The 24,879-nt window shown below is 40.3% G+C and overlaps 1 protein-coding gene across 1 annotated transcript in view; it reads left to right on the top strand.

Moving 5' to 3' along the window:
• The window catches only part of LOC135200234 (large ribosomal subunit protein P2-like), a 40,540-nt gene extending 20,408 nt beyond the window's left edge, over positions 1–20,132 (top strand). The window contains exon 3 of the mRNA XM_064228674.1: positions 19,907–20,132. Coding sequence (XP_064084744.1) covers positions 19,907–20,082 — 176 coding nt within the window. The 3' untranslated portion in view covers positions 20,083–20,132. The remainder of the gene's footprint in view (positions 1–19,906) is intronic.
• Positions 20,133–24,879: the final 4,747 nt, after the last annotated feature.

The following is a 24,879-nucleotide window of genomic DNA, read 5'->3' as shown; positions in this document are numbered from 1 at the left end:
TCGATGAAAACCAGCGGGTTGTGGTCCATCCAGATTTCTATGGGAAAAGAAAAAATTAGTCACATACGGCTTAAAATGCACAAGAGTACGGACCAAGGCGAGGGCCTCCTTTTCAATGGTGGAATATTTTCTCTCGGCGGCCAGTAGCTTTCGACTATAATATGATACAGGATGAACCTCTCCTACCTCGTTCCTTTGAAAGAGGACACCCCAATAACCTATGTCACTGCATCCACAGCAATAATAAAAAGGTCCTCTGGAAATTAGGAGAAGTCAATATTGGATTAGATACTAATACCATCTTAAGTTTAATAAATGCTTCCTCGTACTGAGTAGACCACACAAACTTCTGCCCTTTCTCTAACAATTTGGTAAGTGGCTGAGCAATGTCTGAGAATTTCGCGGATGTAAATTCTCGAACAAGATAATAAAACACCAGTCAATGCCCAGCACTCGCCGAACCTCTCTGACATTGCACGGCCTCTTTAAATTTATGATAGCCTCGAGGTTGGCTTGTTTAGGTGCCACCTGACCCAAACCCACCTCGTGACCCAAATAGCACACTTTTGCTTTGCCAAACTCACACTTGGCCAGATTCACAACCAGACCGGCAGTCCTTAATGCTACCAAAACCACTTTTACTTTAATCGTAACATTGGTGTGCGCCAGTTTGCGTTGCTATTAAGGGACTACTCCAGGTTCAATCTATATAGATTTCTGTACCTTCCAAACCACAAATAACCCGGTTCATAGACAGTTTGGAAAGTACAGGCAGCGTTTTTTCTCCCAAAGGGCATTACCTTACACTCGTAAAGCCCGAAGGGAGTGACAAATGCAGAAATCTCTCGTGCCCGATCAGACAGGGGAACTGCCAATACCCTTTCAATAAATCCAATTTCGTAATAAACTTAGCAGCCCCTATCTGATCGAGACAGTCAATCTATCCGAGGCAAAGGAAAAGAGTCATTCTAGTGTGTGCGTTAACCTTTACGGTAGTCTACACACATACGGAACTTTCCGTCGGACTTCTTAACAAGGACTATCGGGGAGCTCCATGGGCTATGGAAGGTTGGATGAGATCGTGTTCCAGCATATATTTAATCTCCTTATCAACTATATCCCTCTTAACGGGATTTCAGCTGATAAGGACTCTGTTTTACAGGAGAAGCATTTTCCAACATCTACATCATGCTCAAGAAAATTAGTTAGACCTGGAATTCTGAAATAATCTGGAAAGAAGAAATTAAATTAATTACATCCCTCCTTTGAGCAATCTCCAGATGCTCCAACCCTTCCTTCAAAACTTCTAAATTTTGAATATTATCAAAAAGAGCATCAGAAGACACCTGACAAATTAAATCCTCCAAATCCTCTGAAGGTAAATCCATAACCTCAGCCACAGGCTCATAAACAATAGCAAGAGGATCATGTCTATTTGAAGCATAGACCCCTTAAATAGAAGGACTGGTATCCTCTATGCTCGGTATCTGGAACTTGGGTCCCCAAGTTGGAACTTGGGTCCCACCCACAATTTGTGTCAAATACATGATAGAACCTTCATTCTGGTGTCTTAAGGGTTTTGAAGGCGAAGAGTTCATTTGTCATACGTTTTAACCTCCTACGATGTCATCATGAAGGTCATTTAAAGGTCAAATCTAGTTCATTTAAAGGTCAAATCTCATAAAAAACACAAAATCATACAGAATATTGTATATTCTCTCAATTAAAGCAATGGAAAGCACACCTTAAGTTACCCTGTCACTGAATTAAAATCCATATATAAACAGTTAAGCCTGGAGAAAACAGGAACATGTCTAAGGCAAACAATATAGTTCATTCTAGAAACAAAATAATTGAAAAAACATTCCATAATATAAATAACATTAGGTACATGTTTAGTTTTTAGCAGATAGTTTTTCTTTTCTTCTCAAGCAGCCAAGGTGTCTTTTCTTTATCACTGTTGTCTAGCACAAATGCTTTCAAAAAAATGTTTGACAGAGTAAGGCATGCTCCTTGAATTGCAACCATTGGACTATCGATACAAGATAAAGTTTGGCTGAGATGAGCTCGGCAGCAATGCAAGTTGCACTCATCAAAAAGTTTATAGCTGAGTGTACAAAATGCACTGTTGAGAGTAGAGGTACAGTTAGTCCACCTCTGCTTAAGTTTGTGAGAAACTCTGAATAATATGATGGTCGTCGTTATCTTCAGTTTCGACTCAAAATATTACCTCGAAATTTGTGTTCCAGATATCCAGCTAGAAAAATAATTTTGTTCATGAAACTTACCTGTCAGATATATATATAGCTGTATTTTCTGAAGTCCGACAGAAATTCAAAAACTTCCGGCACACACAGTGGTCGGCCAGGTGGTTAGTACCCATTCCCGCCGCTGGGAGGCGTATCAGGAACCAGTCCCATTTTCTATTCATAATTTTTCTGTCGCCGGTGCTGGAAACACCTGTTTTCAGTACCTCCGTCTTAGGATTTTTGGAAACTTCATGGCCACGAAATATCCTAATTGCTCTTTTGATTTTATTTATTGACTTGGATTTGTGGCTAGGCATACGCTATCTTAAATTGTTTTGAATATGATTCATTTTTGTATATCTGAATCTAGTTAGGCTAGTTTCAGAGGATGTTGTCTGCTAAGATAGGGTGGCTACCGAAAGCTTCGGTAGTTCCGCACTCGATATGCACGAGGGCTATGTGTCTTGCTTCTTTGTTGAGATTTGTCATGTAAGGAGTGAGACTTTGTCTAATTCCATAAGGAAGACGTATGATTCATATGTACGCAATTAATCAGTGAACAAAGTCAGGGTAGGCTAAACCTACCTGTAGACTATTTTGCCTAACCCTGTAGTATGGCCTACGGGCTATAAATATGTCTCGTGAGGTAATGCCCTTTACGTTATAGATTCCATCTGTATCTTGGAATCTAAGGTGCCTCGCTCTCCTATCATTGTGGTGAAAAGTGCTACTTCTGTAGTTGTTACTCTAACCCTGTAATGTTGCCTTCGGGCCCTAAACAGTTTCTGTAGAGGGTATTGACCTTTCTCTGATACTCTATCGATTCGTAACTTAGAATCGAAAGTGCTGGCTTTGGAGAGCAAAAGTGAAGTGGCTAAGTGCAGTGACAGTGCCCCTTGTGTAGTGGAGGGTGCGTCAGATCGGCCTTATTTCGCCTCTAGGCCGGGACCTCTGCTTGACTCCCAGGAACAGGGAGAGAGCATGTCGAAAGCCAAGAAGAAGGGTTACGAGGAACTCCCACCGATCTGACGTGCCCCTCTTCGGCAGACCTGAAGTTACTCCAGGCTGCCAAAGTGCGTGCACGAATCCTGAAGGATTGCTTCTCGTCCTCCGAAGCGTCCTCCCTGCGCAGGGTTTTGAGGAGCTTTCGGAAGGACTCGCGCCTCTAAATAGAAGCGTTATAGAAGAGGACGTTTCACGTCCTCTCTCTCTCTCTCGTCATGCGTTGCAGTGAGAAGTAAGAAGGCGAACGTCGCCTGAACTCGTGTACGTCTTTCCACCGAGAAAAGGGAAAGCAAGTCATATTAGCCAGGACGCTTTTGAGCGCGGACGTCCTAGCTTTGTTGCTGTGAGAATAAGAAGGCGTTCCCTCCGCCCCGCGTATTCTCACACGATCAACCCTTCACCTGAGACTGCTTCGTGCAGTCGGTTTTTCTCTCCGAGATGTCTAATGCTCTTCCTGAAGGCAGTTTCGCTTGCATTGACGGCTGACCGCCTGTCAGGAGCGTGACGCTTTTCTGCACGCTTTTTTTTTTTTTTTGACGCTCGGCTTGGACGCGGGACATTCGGATGGACGCCAGGCGCGCGCGCGAGGATGTGCACGCCAAGCGCGCACCACCAGTAGACGCCGAGGCCGAGCGCACGCCAGTGGATAACCGAGCGCGAGCGGCGCGCCGAGAGTGCTCGCTGCTCGCCAGTGGACGCCGAGCGGGCGCGCCGAGAGTGCTCGCTGCTCGCCAATGGACGCCGAGCGTGCTCGCTGCTAGTCAGTGGAACGCCGAGCGCGCACGCCAGGTGTGTCGCCTGGCTGAACGTTTCTGTTGAAGTCTTCAAGCTGATTTGGGCCTAAAGATTTTTTAACCTAACTTCGGTGATCCCTTCTACATCGCCTGCGAAGAATGTGAAGTAAGCAGCTGCTTCGGAGGAAGCTTAAAGTGAAAAGGCAACTTCGTTTTGCGAAACCCAGCAAGACCAACGGGTTTCGTGAATTATAGAGGTCTTTGTCAGTAATATTGCTTTTCGTAAAGTCCAGGATTGGATGGAGTTATGGAAAGCTCAAGGAAAGATCTCTTTTGCTCTACCGCAGTCAAGACTTTGCGGTAAGGCAGCTATGGGTTATGTAAAAGCTCGACGTCCTGCGCGTCAGGACTCTCGGCAACGTTCAGTAGGATTCTTGCAAAGGCACTCATCAAAAGGAGGAAAGCGCAAGACAGGACTTCCTTTGCCATACTGCCAATAAATTTTGATACGGGAGAGGAAGCTGGTTGGAGAGTTCTTCTCTTCCCAGGATAATTTTGCAAGCTTTGTTTTTAGCCCATCTGAAAGGGCTTTTCAGATGATAGATTTTTGTTAGTTCCTAGTCGGGGGGACTTACGCTGCCGAATTGAACATCGTCGTTCCTACCTGTCGTAAGCCGTCCTCTTAAACAGGATTCTTGCCCCTTCCTCGTTTGAGACGGGAATCGGAAATAAAATGCTCGACTTCCTGGATTACGTTTTGTCAATTCAGTGAATTTCCCCCATTGACAATATACTATCGTTTTGTCAAGTAAGTGGGTATCCCTCATGACAAATTATCTCTTTGTCCCGTAAATGGGTTAGTTCTCATGACAAACTTCTCATTAACTTTATATTGCGTAAGCGGATAAGCTCTTATTGACAAGATTCGGAAGAGCTCTCATTCATCATTCGCAGACTCGTACAGAAATAGACTTGTAGACTACGTCAATGAACGCTTATGTCCAATAACATAAGAAGCTTGAGCTGTCCGCTTCAATTCTCTTGAGTTTGTTTATGAAACTTGCCTGTCAGATAGATGTAGCTGTATTTCCGAATTCAGCTATAGTATATATGTCTGCCAGGTAAGTATGAAAAAACTTTATTGCAATATAATATCATATTTTGCCTTACGTTATTTACTACTGGTTGGCTCAAGTCATATACGCTTGCTGTAGTTACCTCTTCGGATGGCAAAACCGAGAGGTCTATTGTCTATTATTTAAGGACATTTAATCGTTACTCCCTGCAGCCTTCCAGGAGTTTCCGATTTATCTTTTTTACCGTTGTATGGTAGTGTTATGACGACACAAACGCATCTATATATTTAGCGTTTTCTGTTTCGCTTAAATATACCAGCTTGAGAGTCTCTTTATGCTAAAAATTACGGACTATTTCTTCGTAGAATAGGGTAGCTGGCAACCCAGGCATAAAGTAAGAGACGACGATCGTAAGCTGATGCTGTCACTGTCCTCTCCGCCAGTCCAAAACGAGGCAGTACCAGCTCGTTCGCTGTCATGCGCTGTAGGTTACGTCTCTCTCCCTGCGGGATTGACTGACTAACCGTATCTCTGTGCTGGCAGTTACGTCTCTCTCTCTCCTGCGGGATTGACTGACTAACTGTATCTCTGCCCTACAATCACGGACTTTAGCCTAAGATTGAGGGGATTTCTTACATGAATGAATAAACATTGCATTCGTTTTGCCTTACTATGTTCTCAGAGATATCGCTTACTCCTTTCGGTGCTCGTTACCGCACGGTATAGGACTACGAGTCTACCGCAACATTTCACTATTATATGCTCTCCTGCTTAGGCAAAGCGCAGCCTTTTTAGGGAAGTAAACATACTGTGTGAGGGAATGGATGAGCTTGCTGGGGGACCATTTCCTTCCTAAAGAAGTTTGTTTCCCTGAATAGACTGCAATTCAGACCTCTACAGTTTTTTCCTACCGGGAAACTGAAATTTTTATTAAAGATCTAGGAATGATTCTGAACATCTCTCGGTGCGTTAAGTATCACTTGAGGTGATAGAAAGAAGGTGCCGGACATCTGGAGAGGGTCAGATGTCCTGGATCATAATCTGAAGAAGTGGAAGCAATTCTGTCGTCCCTCCAGTCCTGGAAACGAGTTTTTGGAACCAGTGGTCCATATCAACTCTGATCTTCCACAGCTCTCTCAATATCTTAGGAGTATCTTCTCTCGGTCCCTGTGTTCGGGTTTACGAGAAAGAGCCTATTATAACAACAGACGTAGAATGTAACGATCCTCTAGAGTTCGTTACAGGATTGCAAAAGTCCGTACGAATCGTCTCGATCGACGGCAGCAACTACTACTTCCGAGTTGGAATCTTTCTTTAGAAGTATGTTGAGAGTTATGGAGACTTTAGGACGTCCTTTCATACATCTCTTCGCTATGATATTGAACAGGGATGGATGTTTAGTCTTTTTTTCCCCTTTTTCAAACGCTTAGGAATGAATAGATGATTTATACCATCACAGGGAGCGACAATGACGCTAATCGCCCCATGTTGGCCTTCAAGATCCTAGATTCACAGAGGTCACGTCCTTCCAAGGACCCTTTCCGAGAGAGTCGGTCTACTTTAACACGAAAGGTACCTATAACCTCTCCGCTCTAGTCTGACTACGTTCAGACTATCGAGATGTTGACAGCATAAGATGCCGTCTTCCCTTTCCATTGAAGAATGGGATAAGCTGGCAGTCACAACTATTAAAGAATACGCAAATATGTTGTTGACGGCCTTTGGGCTCAGAGATTTGCTTCTGTCAAACAACAAAGCCCTTCACGATCTTTGAGTTTCTGTGGATCTCGAAACTCGCTCACCATCTACTTTTTGTCTCACCTGTTTTCTCGGAGTCAGACACTCGTGCGAGATCAGGAGACACATAGTAGCCCTGAGTTTCTTGTTGACGAAGTCGGTTTGCGTTTACACACCCCGATGATCGTTTAACATGAGACCAGGTTGGACTGTCAGGCATTCGTCCTTCGGGACTGAATCGCCTTTTTGCTCCTCGCTCCTTTCTCCTGGCACCAGAAGCTCGAGTCGGAGTGGCTCAGGAGTTGATTCACTAACGACGTTGGGTTGCGTTCATACCACAAGGTTTGCTTAGCTTGAATCGCCCAGGCAGTCCAGACACTCATCCTTCAGCGAAGAATAGTGCCTTATGGTCTTCAGGTACAGCCTTGCTGTCCTTGATGCGTCTGACTGGTCAACTGGTCGGTCACCTGACTTTAGTACAGACTGACTGACTGTGCATGTCCAGATCAAAGCTTTCAATATGGAACTTAGACATAGTCTGAAGTTCTTGATGTCAAAGCATTCGAACATCTCCTACCTGTTAACTTCTGCACGTGATCAGGAAGGCCCTTTTCTAACCACCCTAGATACGACAAAGAGGGTTAGTGAGGTTTTCAGCCATCGTCAGAAGTTTTGGCATTAGAGAACACAAGGGTGCGTTCTCTAAGCCTTCCGTTGTGGCCTAAGAATGGAAAACCCGTCTTGTTCTTGGGCCAGGAGCTTGGAATCAAGGATGGCACAAGTTATTGGGCAGGAGCCAGAGAGAGTCCTGTGCCCTGTCAGGTCTCTCAAGTTTTATCTACATAAAACTCAAGAAAGTCGAAGTCGTACGGACAATCTGCATGTTCCGAAAAGACAGACTTGCCCATATCGAAGAACACCCTGGCTTTATTGTTAAGGAGTTTCTTTCAAAAAAGCTCCTTCATTGTGTTGGCACAAAAGATTTGAATCTTTTGATTTGAATGCTCACGAGGTGAGGGGCGCGGCCTCGGAAGCATTTCAACAGAGCATGGCACTCAGCAACATCCTGAGTACCATGTTTTAGCGAAGCAACTCTGTGTTCAATTCACACTCCCTGCGAGATGAAGATGACATATGAGATCTGCTGCTCGCTAGGGCCATACGTGTCTGCAGACACAATCTTGGGGGCAAGTAGTACCACTCATCCTATCCTGTAGAAAATGGTTAGGAAGAGCTCTTAATTTAGTAGTTGAGTCGCCGACAACGGTGACTTCTTAACTCTTAAGCCTTAGTTAACACACCTTAACTTTGGCTAGGTTGGTCAGGTGGTGATATATATTTTTATATATATTTATTTTACTTCTTAGCCCTCATGGTATGGTCAATATGGTCTAGTCACGTCGTGGTCTCGCCCCTGTTGACAGATCATCTGGAGTGCACCAGCTATATAGGTCTCTACCTCGCTGGCACTCTAGTAGCACAAGCAGACTTACGTGGCAATAACCACGAAGCCAGCAATGCTACAGGTGGAACCAAGATGTAAATCATCTGCATGCATTTGTTTCCCAAAATCCTTCTATTCTGTCCCTTCCCACCTCCAACGGTGGGATTCAGCTATATATATATCTGACAGGTAAGTTTCATGAACAAAATGATATTGTTATGATACAATAAAGTTTGTTCATACTTACCTGGCAGTTAGATTATTATAATTAAGTCTACCCACCCACCTCCCCTCAGGACAGTGGAAATAAAAATTATGAATAGAAAATGGGACTGGTTCCTGATACCCGCCTCCCAGCGGCGGGAATGGGTACTAACCACCTGGCCGACCACTGGTGTGTGCCGGAAGTTTTTGAATTCTGTCGGACTTCAGAAATACAGCTATATATATATCTGCCAGGTAAGTATGAACAAACTTTATTGTATCATAACAATATCATTTTTATGTTTGATACTGTCATTAGATTGAACTAGGTCTTCAGTGTCAGCAATAGTGATGTCAAAGTGATAATCATCATGCAAATGTTAGAGGTACAAGGCACATCATTAGACTGGTGCGGCGTAGACTCGTATTTCAAAAGTGCATGGAGGTTCTTGGTTGCTGCAGCTGCCTTGATATCTACAATGTCAATGTAGAAATTACCCCCATTTCGTTGTCTGGCTTGGCCAAAGAACTTTTCAAGGGCCTCATCAGCAAACACACCAGGTAGCACATAGGTGAACTTGTACTGAGTCAATAGCCACACTGCAGCCTCAATGTTTGGCTCTTGTAGACAGCACCAATGCCTCTGCAGTTTGCTTTGTGAGCTTTTGCGTCCGACCTCGACCACCTGACCATGCACAAGAGGATATAACATCACAAGTTTCATTAAGTTTCTTGAAAGTAGTGCAATTATTGGTCCATGGTTGACGACAATCATCACGCATGTTAATACCAGAATACCGATCTTTCACATTCATCATGTGGAACCAATCAGTGATCAGCTTTCACAACAAAAATGATGGTGCCCTCGCTAATGCCAAGTTTATCCTTTAGAGTTGAAAGGGCAGCAACAGTTTTGTCATTGAAGATTTGACAACAAAAGGCACGCTTTGTCTCTGCAAGGCTTTGGGTACACAGCTGTGTATGTGATCTTGGTTAGACGGATGCTGTTTCTCCTGTCTTCATCGTACAGTGCTTCTATGTCCTTCCATTGTGCAACATATGTTTTTCCATCTTTTATGAAAGAAAGTTCCTTATCCTGAACGGTTATCCAGTTATTTCTTACATTTTTTAAAGTCAAAAACAAGGAAAGCATGAGAATTTATAGCATTTATGAAAGCTTTACCAAGACCACCTAATTTACCATAAACTGCAACGTTGTGTTTGCAATTATCACCTACACAATTATAGTACCACCAGCATCGCTAACCGCTACTAGAGCTTCTACCAGAATTTCCTTGAGTTGATCTGAATTAAGTTTTGCAACAGGGTAAATGCGTAGTATATATTTAGGGCCACCAAAATGGCAGACAACTTCAATTAATAAAGCATGTGTTGCGGGAACTTCGGTATCACAAGAACCATTTTGAGCGTAACCAACAACACGACCACCTGAGTACCTAAGTGTTTCTGTGAGCTTCACTTCATCAAAAAGAATGTTGACAAGACGCTGCTGAGGTTTAAGTTTTTGAAAAAGTTGCTCCAAGTTTTTATCATGTAGAACTACAGGAGGAGAAGTTTTTTCAACAGTTCCACTCTAGGTAAAACAACTGAACCAGACTTTCGTAGCATTTTATATGCAGCTGGTGAAATGTTATGGAGTTCGCACCAAGAACATAAAGATTTCTGTCAAAGCGACGGCCTTCTGGATGAGTGAGTAATAACTGTAACTGAGAATGAAGAAACTGAAAATGAGGCGAATCAGAACAACTCATATGGCTCAATTCCTGTACTGCACTTTTCAGATAGTCTGCATCTTTGAACTCATACTCTGTTATGCATGAAATAATTTTATCAAACTGGGACCATTTACTGAGAAGGCTATTCTTTTGCAGACAACCAGCTTTAGAAAAAATATGTCTTAGGTATTTCCTTTCCATTTTTCTCAACGCATTTAAGATACAAAAACCCAAATGACGATTTCACATGTTGCAAATGGAGAAATTTGATAACGGAACGGCCCTTTGCATCAGTTTTAGAAATGTAAATATCATCACTATCACAAACAATACGATAATCCTTTGAGATATGCTCCTGGATGTCATTACAAAATGAATAAAAGTCGCCGATCTTATCCACAACTTCATTTCAGAGTCTTTCGTTTTCAGCTCGGGGGTCTGCTGAAGCAGTTGTAATTCTGGGTGCTGAGGGGACCTGCTTTAAGCATGACTTTGAAACTCCAGGAAATGGATGGTGGATGACTTGGTCTTTTCCCTCCTTTAACTGTAATCCATTCACAGTCAAAATGATGAGCACAGGCATAGATCTGCTTCAGCTGTAGCAAACTGGAACGCTCATTTGGCATAGCATCGATCCAACGGTTTCGCTCCACTTCATCAGTTGGAAATGATACTACTTTGGTGTATGGTTCATCCCTGTAATTTCCTCGACATCCGTAGACATTACACTTCTTAGGCATTGTGCGTTGTTAGTAGAAACCCCTGAAACAAAATTAAATAAATTATATCAATTATGGTCTAAGACCGTTTTGGCAATTAGTTTATCAATATGTTGCTAGATTACATTCCTTTTTCGACTAAAACATAAACTCCTTAAATAGGCCCATTTATGACTAACATACGGCACTAAAAGTGAATAAATGTAAAAAAATGGTTTACATAACATTCCAAAATAATTGTTTACATACATTCAAATAATTGTTTTACATACATACAAATCAATTGTTTACATACAGTGAACATATTACGTCATAAAATAGTGGGACCCAAGTTTCGCAACCCGAGAGTGCAAGATACTAGTCCTTCTATTTAAGGGGTCTATGATTTGAAGTATAGAGTTTTAACCTATTTATATGGAATATCCTGCACTTCCGTTTGGTCCCAGGAGTCTCTATTTCATAATTCACCTCTGACAACTTCCTCAACACCTTCCAGGGTCCCTTATATCTTGGTTCAAGGAAATTGTCAGAGTCAGTACTCAAAACTAAAACTAATTCTCCGGGCTCAAACGACCGTGCTTTAGATTTCCTATCGAAATTTAATTTCATTGCAGCCTGAGAACTAGCCAAATTTTCTCTGGCAAATTTCCAGGCTCTAGATAATTTTTTTCTCAAGTCCTCCACAAAGTCTCCTACGTTTGCATCCCCTCCTCGACCAGTCTCAAGCATCTCATGAAAAATCTCCAAAGGCCCACCCCGTACTTTGTGTCCAAAGACCAGTTCGAAAGGAGCTACACCAGTTGAAGAATTCGGGTGATTTCTTAGAGCAAGAGAGCAAAGGGAAGCCCTTTATCCCATTCCTCCCCTTGTTCATAACAATACTTTTTCAAAATAGATTTAACCTCTTCATTACCGAAAGTTTGTTTGGAGGTAGGTGGGTACCACCATTGAAGTCTACTATACCGCACCGGGTGCATAAAGGTGGTACGCATAGTACCACCAAAACTCCTCTTTTCAGATAGGGACTTCCAATCATTCTGTAATTTCGGTTGAAGAGTTTGGAGCAAAATAAACAGTATGACACGATGCCAGACGTATGATGAACCCCAAAAAATAGTATTATTACTGCTTATAGTAGTGTGTAGGTGACAGATGAACTGCGTCTCAACAAAAAATCACAAAACCAGACAAGCGTAAACATGTAATAACTTTCTACCCAAGTAAAAAACCAGTTGTTGTCTTCATCATTTACTGTATTTATTTATTTATTCACTTATTACATTTTACAAATAAAAGATATGAACACCAGATAAATGAAGGTAGAAATAAAGCCTTATAGTAACTTTATATATAAAAAACCAAACCAGAGAAAAAGCAAAAAAGCGATTTTTTCTTCCGAGGACAAGAAACTTGAAAAATTAGTTTAGATACCCTAATGCCCCCTAAAGTTGTTTTCTGTGATGAAACTAATCTTATAAAACGTAGAAAATGACATCGCCCAATTTTTGAAAGATATACTATAAAATTTGCGATTTCCATATTTATTGGCGGGGCTTTCGCTTTAGTTTTTGCTCTTTTTTTTTTTTGTTATTACGTGCTTATTTACTGTTTCTATTTTTGATAATACTTTATGTGCATGTTCCAGGTGCAATATACCAACATTCTGTAAGACCGAATTTCTATTCAAGACCGTAGTTTTCTCATCGACCACCAGTGTCCCTTGTACAAGGGACACTGAGTTCACATTTTTTTTCATAAAATCATTTATTTTCCCTGTAGGATGATAAAACTAACAAAAGAGGAATATGCGTTATTATAGTGCTAATAAATCCTGATAATTTCATTAGCCTGTCTTGATTAGTGTATTTTTGGCAAATATTTTTACGATGGGCACCCCTCCAAACTCGAGTCACTACCGAGAGATTCAGTTCGGCAGCGAACACAATGTTTACATTCTGCTCACCCACCCGGTAAAGAAGGGGTTAAGGGTCTGGTGGAACCTTTCCACCACCCCCTGACTCTCCGGATGATAGGGTACACTGGTTTTGTGCCGAATGGCCAGTTCAGCACACTTACCTTTAAATACCTTACTAGTAAAATTTGTACCGCAATCAGTTTGAATAGTACGAGGGAGACCATACCTGGAAAAGAATTCAATTAGTTTGTCAAATACAACCTTAGATGTTATCCTTCTCATTGGGAAGGCCTCAGGGAATCGAGATGCTCTATCCATAATTGTCAAGAGATGGGTAAATCCTGACTTAGTTTTAGGCAAAGGCCCAACCACATCAATAACTAATTCTACAAAAGGGATTCACCTATCGCAGGAATTGGATTTAAGGGAGCTTAGGAATAATTTGGTTGGGTTTCCCCATCACTTGACAAACCTCACATTCATTAATAAATTGTTTCACAGACGATTTTAATCCTGGCCACCAAAAACATTCTGCCAACTTTCGAAAAGTTTTACATACACCGAAGTGGCCAGAAAAAGAATCATCATGTGCAAGACACAAGACAGGCCTCCGGAATTGAGATGGGACAACAATTTGTTCAATACGAGACGTCTTGCTCAGGTCATCAGTTGAAGGACGACTAATCCGGTATAGTAAACCATTAATCACAAAACCTGGGTTTAGTCAAATCCGCAGTGTCACCTAAATCAAAATTAAATTCCTTTTTCTGAGCTTCAATAAATGAAGACCTGTCCCAATCAGGTCTCAAAACATTGCTAGCTACACTACTACTACTACTATCTAAAGACCCGGGCCTCTCTACGTCTACTTCTAAATTACTTAAGATTAAATCATCGTCATTATCGATTAAATTTGCAGCTTTTGCTGCTGCACGGGTTGTTACTGCAACTGGACAGGTGTGCACAGACAATATGGGGAACAACTCCTGTCCTTGGGTATTTAACATATCGTTACCCAAAATGCCGTCAATTCCAGGAATAGGGAGACTCTCAACAACTACCAACTCTGTCACTTTATCATATCCAGGGAAAGACAATCTGACCTCCACTAATGGAGCTTAAACAACGGTGTTCGGGAACCCTCCCAGAACAACAAAATTCCCTGTATAATCAACTAAATCCTTCAAAGATTCTTTCAAAACCAGAGACCGAGCTGACCCTGTGTCCCTCAAAAATTTCACACCAATAGTTTCAGAAGTAAATATTAATTTACCAGGCCAAATATACTTATCATAAGGTAGTCATAATGGCTTATCATAAAGTAGTCATGACTCCTTTCTGCTAGAAGACTGACTACTGCTACTACTACCATTACTAGTGCTAGCTACTGGACAGTTTTCAATGAGGGGATTACTGACAACAGGTTTACAAGTAGATATTAGTGACACAGGATTATTATTATTCCTTTGGAGGTATCTTCTTCTGGCATTACACTGTGCCTGATAATGTCCCTGCTTATTACACCAGAAACAAGTCCCCCTACCTCTATTATTCATATTACCTGGGCCAGAACCAAACCCATTATCTTTGAAAAAGACACGAGTGTCCTGTCCACTCGAGACTTTTCCCTGGTTACTATCGGGCTTATGATTTTTATCTGGTGGGTTACCCTGTCCACGAGTATTCACAAAAGAGCCTGACCTCCTCTGAAAATTAACTGGCCTAGCAGATTGAAAATTCACATCCTTATTCCCAAAACTACCAGACCCAGTTCGATGGGTCAATACAAACTCGTCAGCAATTTGGGCGGCTTTACCTAAATTAACAGCTTTTACCTCTTCTAGATAAATTTTCAATTCCTTACTGCATGACTTCTTGAATTCTTCTAGAAGCATGAGTTCCCTCAAAGAGGAGAAAGAGACCACCTGGCGGCTTTTTAACCAATCATCAAATTGTTCCTCCTTAAGCCTAGCAAATTCCACATAAGTAAGGGAGGCCTGCTTTGTAAAATTTCTGAACTTAAGGCGATAGGCCTCAGGAACCAAATCATATGCCTTGAGGACTAGAGCCTTAACCTTATGATAGTCACGGGCTATACCTTCTTCCAAGGCATTATATACTCTAATTGCCTTGCCCACCAACCTACATTGAATTAGTACAGTCCACATTTCTGGGGGCCAAGACAACCGGGTGGCAACACGTTCAAATGCCTTGAAAAATTCTGGGACATTCAACTCGTCAAACATTGGCACCAATTTCAAGGCCGCACCTACATTAAATTTATCCTGTGAGTTGCCCCGAGGTGTACTAAAATGATTAGAGTTGCCCTGCAGCCTAGCAATTTCTAAATTGATATTGGCCATCTCCAATTCATGCCGCCTCGCCCTCTCATTCTCCTCAAATTCTAGTTTCATCAATTCTATCCGTTTACATATTAAATTAAATTCACCGTCCTCCTTGGACTCCACCAAAGGACGAACAGGAACCAGAGGATCTTCTGGCACAGGGTTTTCTACAGATATGAACGGATTAGTGGAAACATTTAGTTTCAGAGGCAAATTAGCCTGACCCTCATAAATAGTCCCTGTCCGGGGAGGATCCTCAAACAAAGTCAACCCTACATTAACACTTATTCTGTCATCATCATCAATCATACTACCCTCATGTTCAGAGTCACTACTACCTGGAATCTCATTCTCCCTAACCAAATGTTCAGCCTCAGCCAGACCTTGAGCAACTTTACTTTTAACAGCTAACAACAATTGATTTTTTGTATCCGCTGCCCTCAATGGAATACCTAACCACCGGGCACAACTTACTAAACAAGCCTTATTCAGTACTGGCAGATGTTTTATACAATCAGCAGACCCTAAAAACTCTGCGGGGTCAAACACAAAATCCTCCATTGTACCAAAATTAGCAGGGGAGAAAGGTAATACTCTACAACTAAAGAAAATATTGCCAAATTAACAAAGTGCTGTTCCACGGACCAAAACACTGAGTACACCTGAGAACAATCCTGTCACGGTCGCCAAATTGTTACAACCCTTGGGGTTGTTATAAAAGTTCTTATTATAATAATTGTTGTCAGTAATAAATGTAACTCAGTGCTAAAGGTCAGCGGAAACAAACACTCAAGAAAACTTAACAATATTTAATACTTAAATACACAATTTAGATCAACCTTGTCGGATGACAAATAACATAACTTTAAACCAGGAAGGACAAATACTAGTCCATTAGTAACACACTGGATTCCCTAAAACTAAGAAGCTAAGTCCTAACAAAGACAGGAGAAATAACCGTTATTAATAATAAACTTGATTGGATCCAACAATTTAGCTGGCCAGACCAAAAATTACCCTAATACTAATTCCAAGAAAGAAGGAAGACAGAGTAAATAAAACAGGAAAACCATTATAAATCCTACCTATCAACACAAAACTAAGCATACAAAACCTTGTCTATAATAGACCTACTGAATGACGTTATATAGTCTCGACGCAAATATGACAATATATATATATGTATATATATATATATAAGATTAAATAATACAAAAGGATGTATAGTTCTTCTCACTTCAGTGGATGTATCAGAGGAGAGACAAAACTAGGGCCGTGATCCACTCGCCAAATCAGCTAACAGGGCAGGTCCTGAACGCCAGAGTAATACCATAAAGGGAAGGCGATCCCAAACAAAATCAGAGACACACTTGTCTTACCTGGCGTCAGCCTCCCTACAGGCCATCTCACGAGCTAGCAAGCTCCAAAACCACAGCAGCTGAATGGAGACGAAAGTGCCAGAAGAAAGCGACGGCACCAATTCCCTGGGAATTCCTCCTCGTCAGGGTAAGGCAGGACTGGCTCAAGTCGCAGGTGACAGGAGCACCTGCGAGTCTTCTACTCGAAGTACACGAGCCGGAGGTCGAGGCAGGAGACACTCGAGTCGCAGGTGACAGAGAACCTGCAGACAACAGACCAAGGCGAGGATCCAAAGCGTAATCCAAAGAATCGTCGTCCAGATAAACAGCCAAATAGTCGTCCTCCAAAGTCCAAATAAGTATGCTGCTCAAGGTATGATATCAAGGGAGTGCTCAAGCCCGAACTGAACTGTGTCCGAGCACCAACGTCCAGACATCACTCAGACACGTTCATAAACACTCGCATAAAAAAAAGAAAAACAATCGTTAAAACGATAGTTCGGTAATATAAACAAACGGGGAGGAGGCGCCTAACCACACTGAGAAACGTTAAATTAAGCACTTGACGTTAAACACTTAAAATGACCAGACAACGGACACTTATATTTCAAAAATAAAATAAACAAAAGCTCATACAAAACAAAGGCTATTCTGCCACAAAAATAATTCTTAAAAACTAGTAATTAAACCTAGAAAAACAAGGCTGATCTAAATTCATAAAAGGCAAATAAAAAATAATCAGTTTCTTATAACCGTCAAATGAATCGCAAAGTGTTTGAAGAATGGTTTCGTTGCCAGTTGCTCCCAAACATACCGCCATCTTCAATTATTGTGATGGATAATGCTCCTTATCATTCAAGGAAAAGTAGATAGACTACCAACGATGTCAAGCAAAAAGGCAGTCGTTACGGAATGGCTCATCTCTAAAGGTGCGAAACCAACAGAGTAAAATGTTGAATGGTCAACTTATAGAGATGGTAAAGGAGTACTCTGTTAAAAAACACTTATGTCGTACATAAAATTGCAGCAGAAAGTGGACATGAAATTATTCGGCTTCCTCCCTACCACTGCCAATACAACCCAATAGAACTAATTTGGGACCAAGTGAAAAGTTTCGTAGCAAAATGAAACTATTTTAAGATGGCAAACCTATCGGAACTTACTAAAGAAGCTCTCTCTCTCTCTCTCTCTCTCTCTCTCTCTCTCTCTCTCTCTCTCTCTCTCTCTCTCTCTTCTCTCTCTCTCTCTCTCCTTTTTACACCGTTCTGTACTTTTCTCTTTGAAAACCATTGTAATTGCATGTATCACGAGGTTAAATAAAGTGTATCATCATTCTTATTTATTAGATATAAAGAAATAAAGAAGTGATTAATGTATGAAATTTATCATATCCATGATTTTCCTTTAGTTTTCTCTCATGTAGGTTGGTTAAGTAATAATAAGTTAATTGAAGAATAAAAAGAACTGTTTCATATCTGAAGTTTTAATGCCAATACACACTATCTGAATAAAGGAAAAATAAACTTATACCAGCAAACCCTTCTAAGACAATTAGAGTGGGCATTCCCCTTTCACCAGACACTGAAAGGAGGATAATCTGTATAGGACAGAGGTTAAGACCAAAGGGTAATGTTTCCTTTGGGTGATTAGTAAGAAATACAGAGCTTTGACTTTGACCGCCTCTACAAAGAACTTCTCCGGCGCGTGGCAAATGGCCACAAAATTTATAAATTCAATTCAATTCTACAAAGAACTTGAAGATATGGCAACGCGTGTTTCTGCTTTTAGACACCCAAACCCTCACCATAGATTGGTACTACTATAGCTATGTCCTTTCATCCACTAATCTGAATTACTGTGCTAGATTAGGCGTAGTTTATTCTGGTATCTGGCCTCAGGGGAAATTTATTATTATTCCTGCTTTGCTTTTTTAAGAGGAAATCGGAGATTAAGAGTGACAGGCAGCTACTGTGGCTGAGAATCGATGGAAAATGCAGGAACTTAAGAAATTATGTTAACAGAAGAATATACTACTCTTCATCACAACAATTCTACAATTTAATATTCAAGTATCGGAGAGAAAGAGAGAAACTCAATCAAAAAAAAATAAAAAAAAAAAAATAATAATCTACCAAAAGTAAATAAACAGAGAAATTGTTAGTTCCATTTCAACCACGAATGAGACAAGATTTCGTAGAACCAGTCAGAAAAGGACTGGTTCTTGACACATTTTTAATGGAAATTCATATATCAGCAATAAAATGTTAAAAAGTTTTCTTTTAGCACTGAATTTTGCATAGCATAAAATAAACACAAACTTGTGAGGAAGGTGTTTGTGGAAGGAAAATGTGTTCAGTAGTAGCCTTTAAGAGGGGGGGCGGGATTAATTTTCGGCTAAGCAATTACTAAGAAGATAGCAGGATAGAAATTCATAAAGAAAAGAGGCCAGTAATTACTGATTCAAACCCCCAATGAAGTGAAAAGGAAAGATTAAGGAATTTACCTTCCAGTTTAAAATGTCAAATATCGAAGACTACTCAGACACAGAAATGCATACTCTGTGTCTGCAAAATTTATGAAAATAATAACATTTTAAACATTAGAATATAATTTTCCTATTCCTTGGGGTTCACCTGAGTACCTCACGGGGCGCACGGGTTGAGAAACGCTGGCTTAGAGGGTCAGTGTAGTGAAAGATACCATCTTCTAAGATTCATTCTTTGTCGAGAAAGTCATCCTCTGGGTGTCCTTCTGATTAGGCTGCACCAGGAAAAGTTCTGAGTGTCTGTTGGCACTGGATCTTTATCCTCGTGTGCTCCCTACTCCAGAATGTTCCTCTGTATTAGAGTCTAACTCTAAGAAGCCTACAGTACCTGGGCGTCTGTGTGTCCTTCTCAAGCGGAAAGGGACTCTGTCCTGCCTTCTGTATCTTCAGTAATTCAAGAGCTCCATTGGTGCAGGAGCAGCTATGGCACAAGAGCTCCCATTGGTGCAAGAGCTCCCGTTGGCGCCTCAGCTTCTGTGGCTTATACCTTTATTTATATATGTGTATATATATAATATGTGTGTGTGTGTGTATTACACTCACACCTACCTTTTTGAATTGAGAAAAAATTGTTTTTGTGGAGCCTTTTTTTTTTTATGTAATTTTCATTAGAATTTTTTTTTTTTTTTTTTCTGTCATAAGGCAAGATGTTTAGATTTATCATTCTTAAGTATTGAGAAACAGACTTGATGTTGCCAAATGTTTGAATTGTTTTTTTTGTTAGGGTTGGGGGGGGGGGGGGGGGGGGGCGGGGGGGGGGGGGGGGCGGGGGGAGTAAAAGTAGGAAACCTTGGGTTCAATTCAAAAGTATGTTTTTTTCTTTTTTTTTTTCCCAACAGGAATGAGTAAATTAGGAAGTATGCCTGCTGGCGGTGGTGGTGGCAGTGGTGCTGCTGCTGCTGGTGGCGGTGGTGCTGCAGCTGCTGGTGGTGGTGCAGCTGAAGAAAAGGAAGAGAAGGCAGAGGAGCCCGAGGAGGAATCTGATGATGACATGGGCTTCGGTCTCTTCGACTAAGTTGTTAGTGACCATCTCAATGCTTTCTTACAATAAATGCTGAAAGTTAACATTTGTTTTACTCTCCGCGTATTTTTTTCCTTTATTACCACTCACTTTGTAATAAGTAGAGTATTTCAAATCAAGGTGAATTGAAACTTAGATAACCAAATGGAAGCCTAGGTTTTACAATACAACACCCAGATTTTGAATACTCATTTTAATTGACATTCAATATTTTGCAGTGAGCGCATAATATTGGATTGCATTTTTAGTGCCATCACATCAGACGTGGGGAGTGCATCTTGGGCCTTTATAGAGAGTTTTGGCATTATTTGTACCGGGAACTGTAAAATTGTTAATAAGATAGCTCATTCTATTAGCGAAGAACAATTTCTTTACTTCATGCACGGTGTACCACATATAAAGAACTGTTTGCATTGGCTTCTACTGTGCATTAACTCCAATATGTATTTCATGAAACACTTACAACATGCTGAAGATGCAGTATACTTTGCTTATAACAAGATTCACTGACGTTACGAATACCATGATTGGATGTTTAATTACAACAAGATTCATTGATTTACTTAGTGCCATGATAGGATGTCTGCTTGACATTAAATCGAACCACTTATTTATCAGACCAACGAATCAAGCTGTTGGTAAGTCTTTACTGTATCCTTCGCGTTCAACAAGTAATGAAGTCCCACTTTTACCCAATTGCTAAAGAAATTTAAAGCACCTCATACTTTAATGTGATGGATTGACATGAGCTTCAGTGAGTTTTGGTGCAAGCTTCAGATCTATGCCTTCCTGAAAAAATACCAAACTTTTGGAATGTTCTGCTGTCGATGGCAAATCAAATTTTACAAACAAACAAACAACAAACTGGAGTGGTATGGTTTTTAACACTTCCATTCTTAATATCCAAAGTAATTATTTGGCCAAAGTTCACAGATTTTTACTGACATCCAGATTCACTTCACTCAAGATTGTCTAGAAAACTTGCTTTGCTCCATAAAACTGAAAAACCCAGTGCCAACTGCCTTAGAATTTCGACGGTCTCTGAAGTTGATATTGGTTGCATAACTTCTTAAATGCTCAAGTGCAAGTAATTACAACATACAGACTGCGAGTTTCTAGCTGACTTTCTTAAAAAGTCAAATGTTGAAATAAATGGTGATGCTGAAAATGAAACAGGATCCTGATTTTGACAAATTCTCAAGTGACTACATTATATTGCTGGTTACTGCATAAAAAAGGTTAAAAAGTCAAATAATCATTGTACGTTTTATCATCAAACAATACAGAGCAACCATTCGACCGACACAAACAGATCCTTCTTAAAGGTTGACTTAATTAGAAGAATATAAAGAACGCTGCCTACTTTATGACACAGCTGCCTGCTTCAGTTTATTTCAGAATGCAGACAGTATTGTTAGGGTACATTAAAATAGCTTTGGAAATGAGCAATTTATCAGGACAACTAGTGCCATAGGTAAAGACTGGGACAAAAAAATATGATCTTTCCTTCTTGCCATGACATTAAGGGTAGATTCCTGAAGATTTTCTTCACTTTAAGATTACATATTTATGCTGAAAATAAGAGAATATTCGTAAGGCTCGGGCGTAAAAATAATAAAGACGTAAATTAGGGAATAAGAGTATGATGATGAGAAAAGCTGCAATGGTATAGGTAAATGGTTAATTTTGAAAACATGTATAATATTTCATAATACTTGTGTATTTTAAAGTTGAAACTGTAACAAAGTTATAAACGATCGAGTGTTTTAATAAACATCTTAATGGTTGATAGAAAGCTCAAGTTAACAATCAGCAGCATATGATAAGAGAGAGTGGTCCGTATGGTGCAGGCATACTACCTCAGTGGCTGCGAGTTCAGTTCTCTGGCATTCCATTGAGGAGTGAGAGGTGTGTATTTCTGGTGATAAAAGTTCACCCTCGACGTGGCTCGGAAGTCGCGTAAAAAGCCTTTGGTCCCATTGCTGAATAACCACTGGTTCCATGCAACGTAAAAACACCATACAAACAAACTCTCTCCATATACCGCTCTGATTACATGTACACTTAGAAACTAATACATGAAACAACAAAACACAATGCCGATACTTAAAAAAAAATTAAAAAAAAAAACAATTTTGCCCTTACAATAACTCTTAAACTACTAATTTCTCATCAAAATGCAACATAGATGTAGACTGAAGATTCGTACTTCATTTGGTATCCATGTTTTCTTTTTTTATCGGAATCAAACAGGAAAGTAGTAGGCAAAATCATCCATGTTACAGTCAAACAAATTTTGGAAACATTGCGTGTAAATGTAATTGGTGTATACTTTTTAGACGATGCATTGTCTCTGTGTTACTACCGCAACTCTCATAAGAAGTGCACTCATTCTTTCCAAAACGTATGTACTGTGACTTATTGTTCTTTGAAGTCCTCACTGTAGCACTACTGCAACATCATTAGTGCATTCATGAGTAATTCGATTGTGCTATGCAGACCGCAACTCTTAATACTCAAGCATTAAATAAAATTTTAAAAATAATTTCATTCGTCCTAATAATAGTATAACGAATAGGCTACTTAGTGCTATTTCAAAGGTGAAAATAAAGCGCCTCAGTGGGGTGGTTTATATGGTGTTGGCGTCCACCTTGGTGGTCGCGGGTTCGATTCTCGGCCATTCCATTGAGGAGTGAGAGATGTATACTTCTGGTGATAGAAGTTCACTCTCGACGTGGTTCGGAAGTCACGTAAAGCCGTTGGTCCCGTTGCTGAATAACTACTGGTTCCATGCAACGTAAAAACACCATACAAACAAACAAAGGCGAAAATAACTAACAGAGATGAGGAAAAAACGAGAAAAATATGAAAATGACTGACATAAAGGAATGAGAGAAACATGAAAATGACTAACATACAAAGTTCACTCTCGACGTGGTTCGGAAGTCACGTAAAGCAGCTGGTCCCGTTGCTGAATAACCGTACAATGTAAAAACGCCAGACAAACCAAAACATGAGAAAAATGTAAAACATACTGACATAAAGGAACTAGAAGACTCGAGAGATATGGAAATGCTTGACATAAAGGAATGACAAAACCTGAGAAAAACACGAAAATGACTTAATGTGGACGGATGAAAAAACATGAGAGAAATATTTAAATAACTGACATAAAGGAAAGGGGAGACAAAATATGAAAATGGCTGACATGGAGGAATGAGAAAAGCTAAGAAAAATATGAAAATGACTAACATAAAAGAATGAGAGAAATATGAAAATGACTAACATAAAGGAATGAGAAATCCTGAGAGAAATAAGAAAATGATTGACTTAGTAAAATGAGAGAAATATGAAAATGACTAACATAAAGAAATGAGAAATCCTGAGAAAAATATGAAAATGATTGACTTTGTAAAATGAGAGAAATATGAAAATGACTAACATAGAGGAATGAGAGAACATGAGAGAAATATGAAAATGACTGACATAAAGGAATGAGAATTCCTGAGAGAAATCTGAAAATGACTAGCATACAAGAAAGAGAGAAATATGAAAATGACTGACATAAAGGAATGAGAAAACAGGAGAGAAATATGAAAATGATTAACATAAAGGAATGAGAAAACTTGAGAGAAATATGAAAATGACTGACAAAGGAATGAGAGAAATATGAAAAAGGACTGACATAAGTGAATGAGAAAAAGAGAGAAATATGGGAATTATTTGTAAAAATGGATGCGTTCTTTTTACATACCATATTTAGAACTATTCACTATCACAATCTCAAAAGATACTGTAATGAACTTAAGATTGATTATATTCATCCAGGGTTCTTTTTCCAGACTGGCTCAGTGCGAAAATACCAGGCAAGAACCAGCAGAGACACAAAATTCACAAAGCAAAATAACTCTCAAAGAGGGATACAAAAAACACTGAATCAAACTTAACAATAAAATTTAATGGACAAAAATAGTCTTAAATTACAAAAAGTAGTCCTCAAAAAGCTTTTTTAGGAACTGGAAAAACACATACGCTACTTTACAATAATAACACTCGAACCATCACGCGCCTACCTAACTTTTATACCTCAGTCAAAGAGAAAGAAAGGTGTAGGAGGCAGAAAAACACACTTTCCCTAGCATACGACAGTTGGAGTTGCAGAGTGAAGTAAACTTAATCCTAATGAATTTCACAATTATTAATCATAATACACCTTATAATAATATTTCCTACTTTGACGATAATACTACACTGAAGACGCAATGAAGAGATAGCTGAAGAATTCTTGCATATGTTCTCAGAGACCACACCGAATACGTAATTAAAGATTAGTATAACACATCAACAGTGACTGTCCTACTTCCGGATCACTAGGGGTGTCCTTGCACCGAGGGGATCACCAGGGCAACGTGAATTGTCTATATTATGTATGCAGGCGGGGGAAGAACATATACGGTCCGCTTACCGTTCTTCGCCACTAGAAGGCCTCCTGACGACTCCAGGAGGTCAAACACTCGGCAACAGCCAGCAACAGTGGCAAGCAGTAGCACAAAAGCAACAGCAATGCTTATAAGTGAGGCTAAAATTCATTAGCAGGAACCTCTCAAATTCAATGATAGCTGCAGGATCAGGAGCAAATATCTTCCGGTAATTAAGCCGTGAAAAATGCTGAAAGACCCCTCCTCTGTTAGGGAACCGATACACGAGAGGGGTGTAAACAAACGAGATCGTGTAGTGGTGGTCACCGCTCCATGGGTGACCGGCACAGCTCCTGCCAGATGCTGGAGCAGC

Source organism: Macrobrachium nipponense, chromosome 26, assembly GCF_015104395.2.
Source record: "Macrobrachium nipponense isolate FS-2020 chromosome 26, ASM1510439v2, whole genome shotgun sequence".
Classification (NCBI taxonomy): domain Eukaryota; kingdom Metazoa; phylum Arthropoda; class Malacostraca; order Decapoda; family Palaemonidae; genus Macrobrachium; species Macrobrachium nipponense.
Note: the sequence above shows the minus strand (reverse complement) of the source record. Positions and strands in the feature narration are given on the sequence as shown.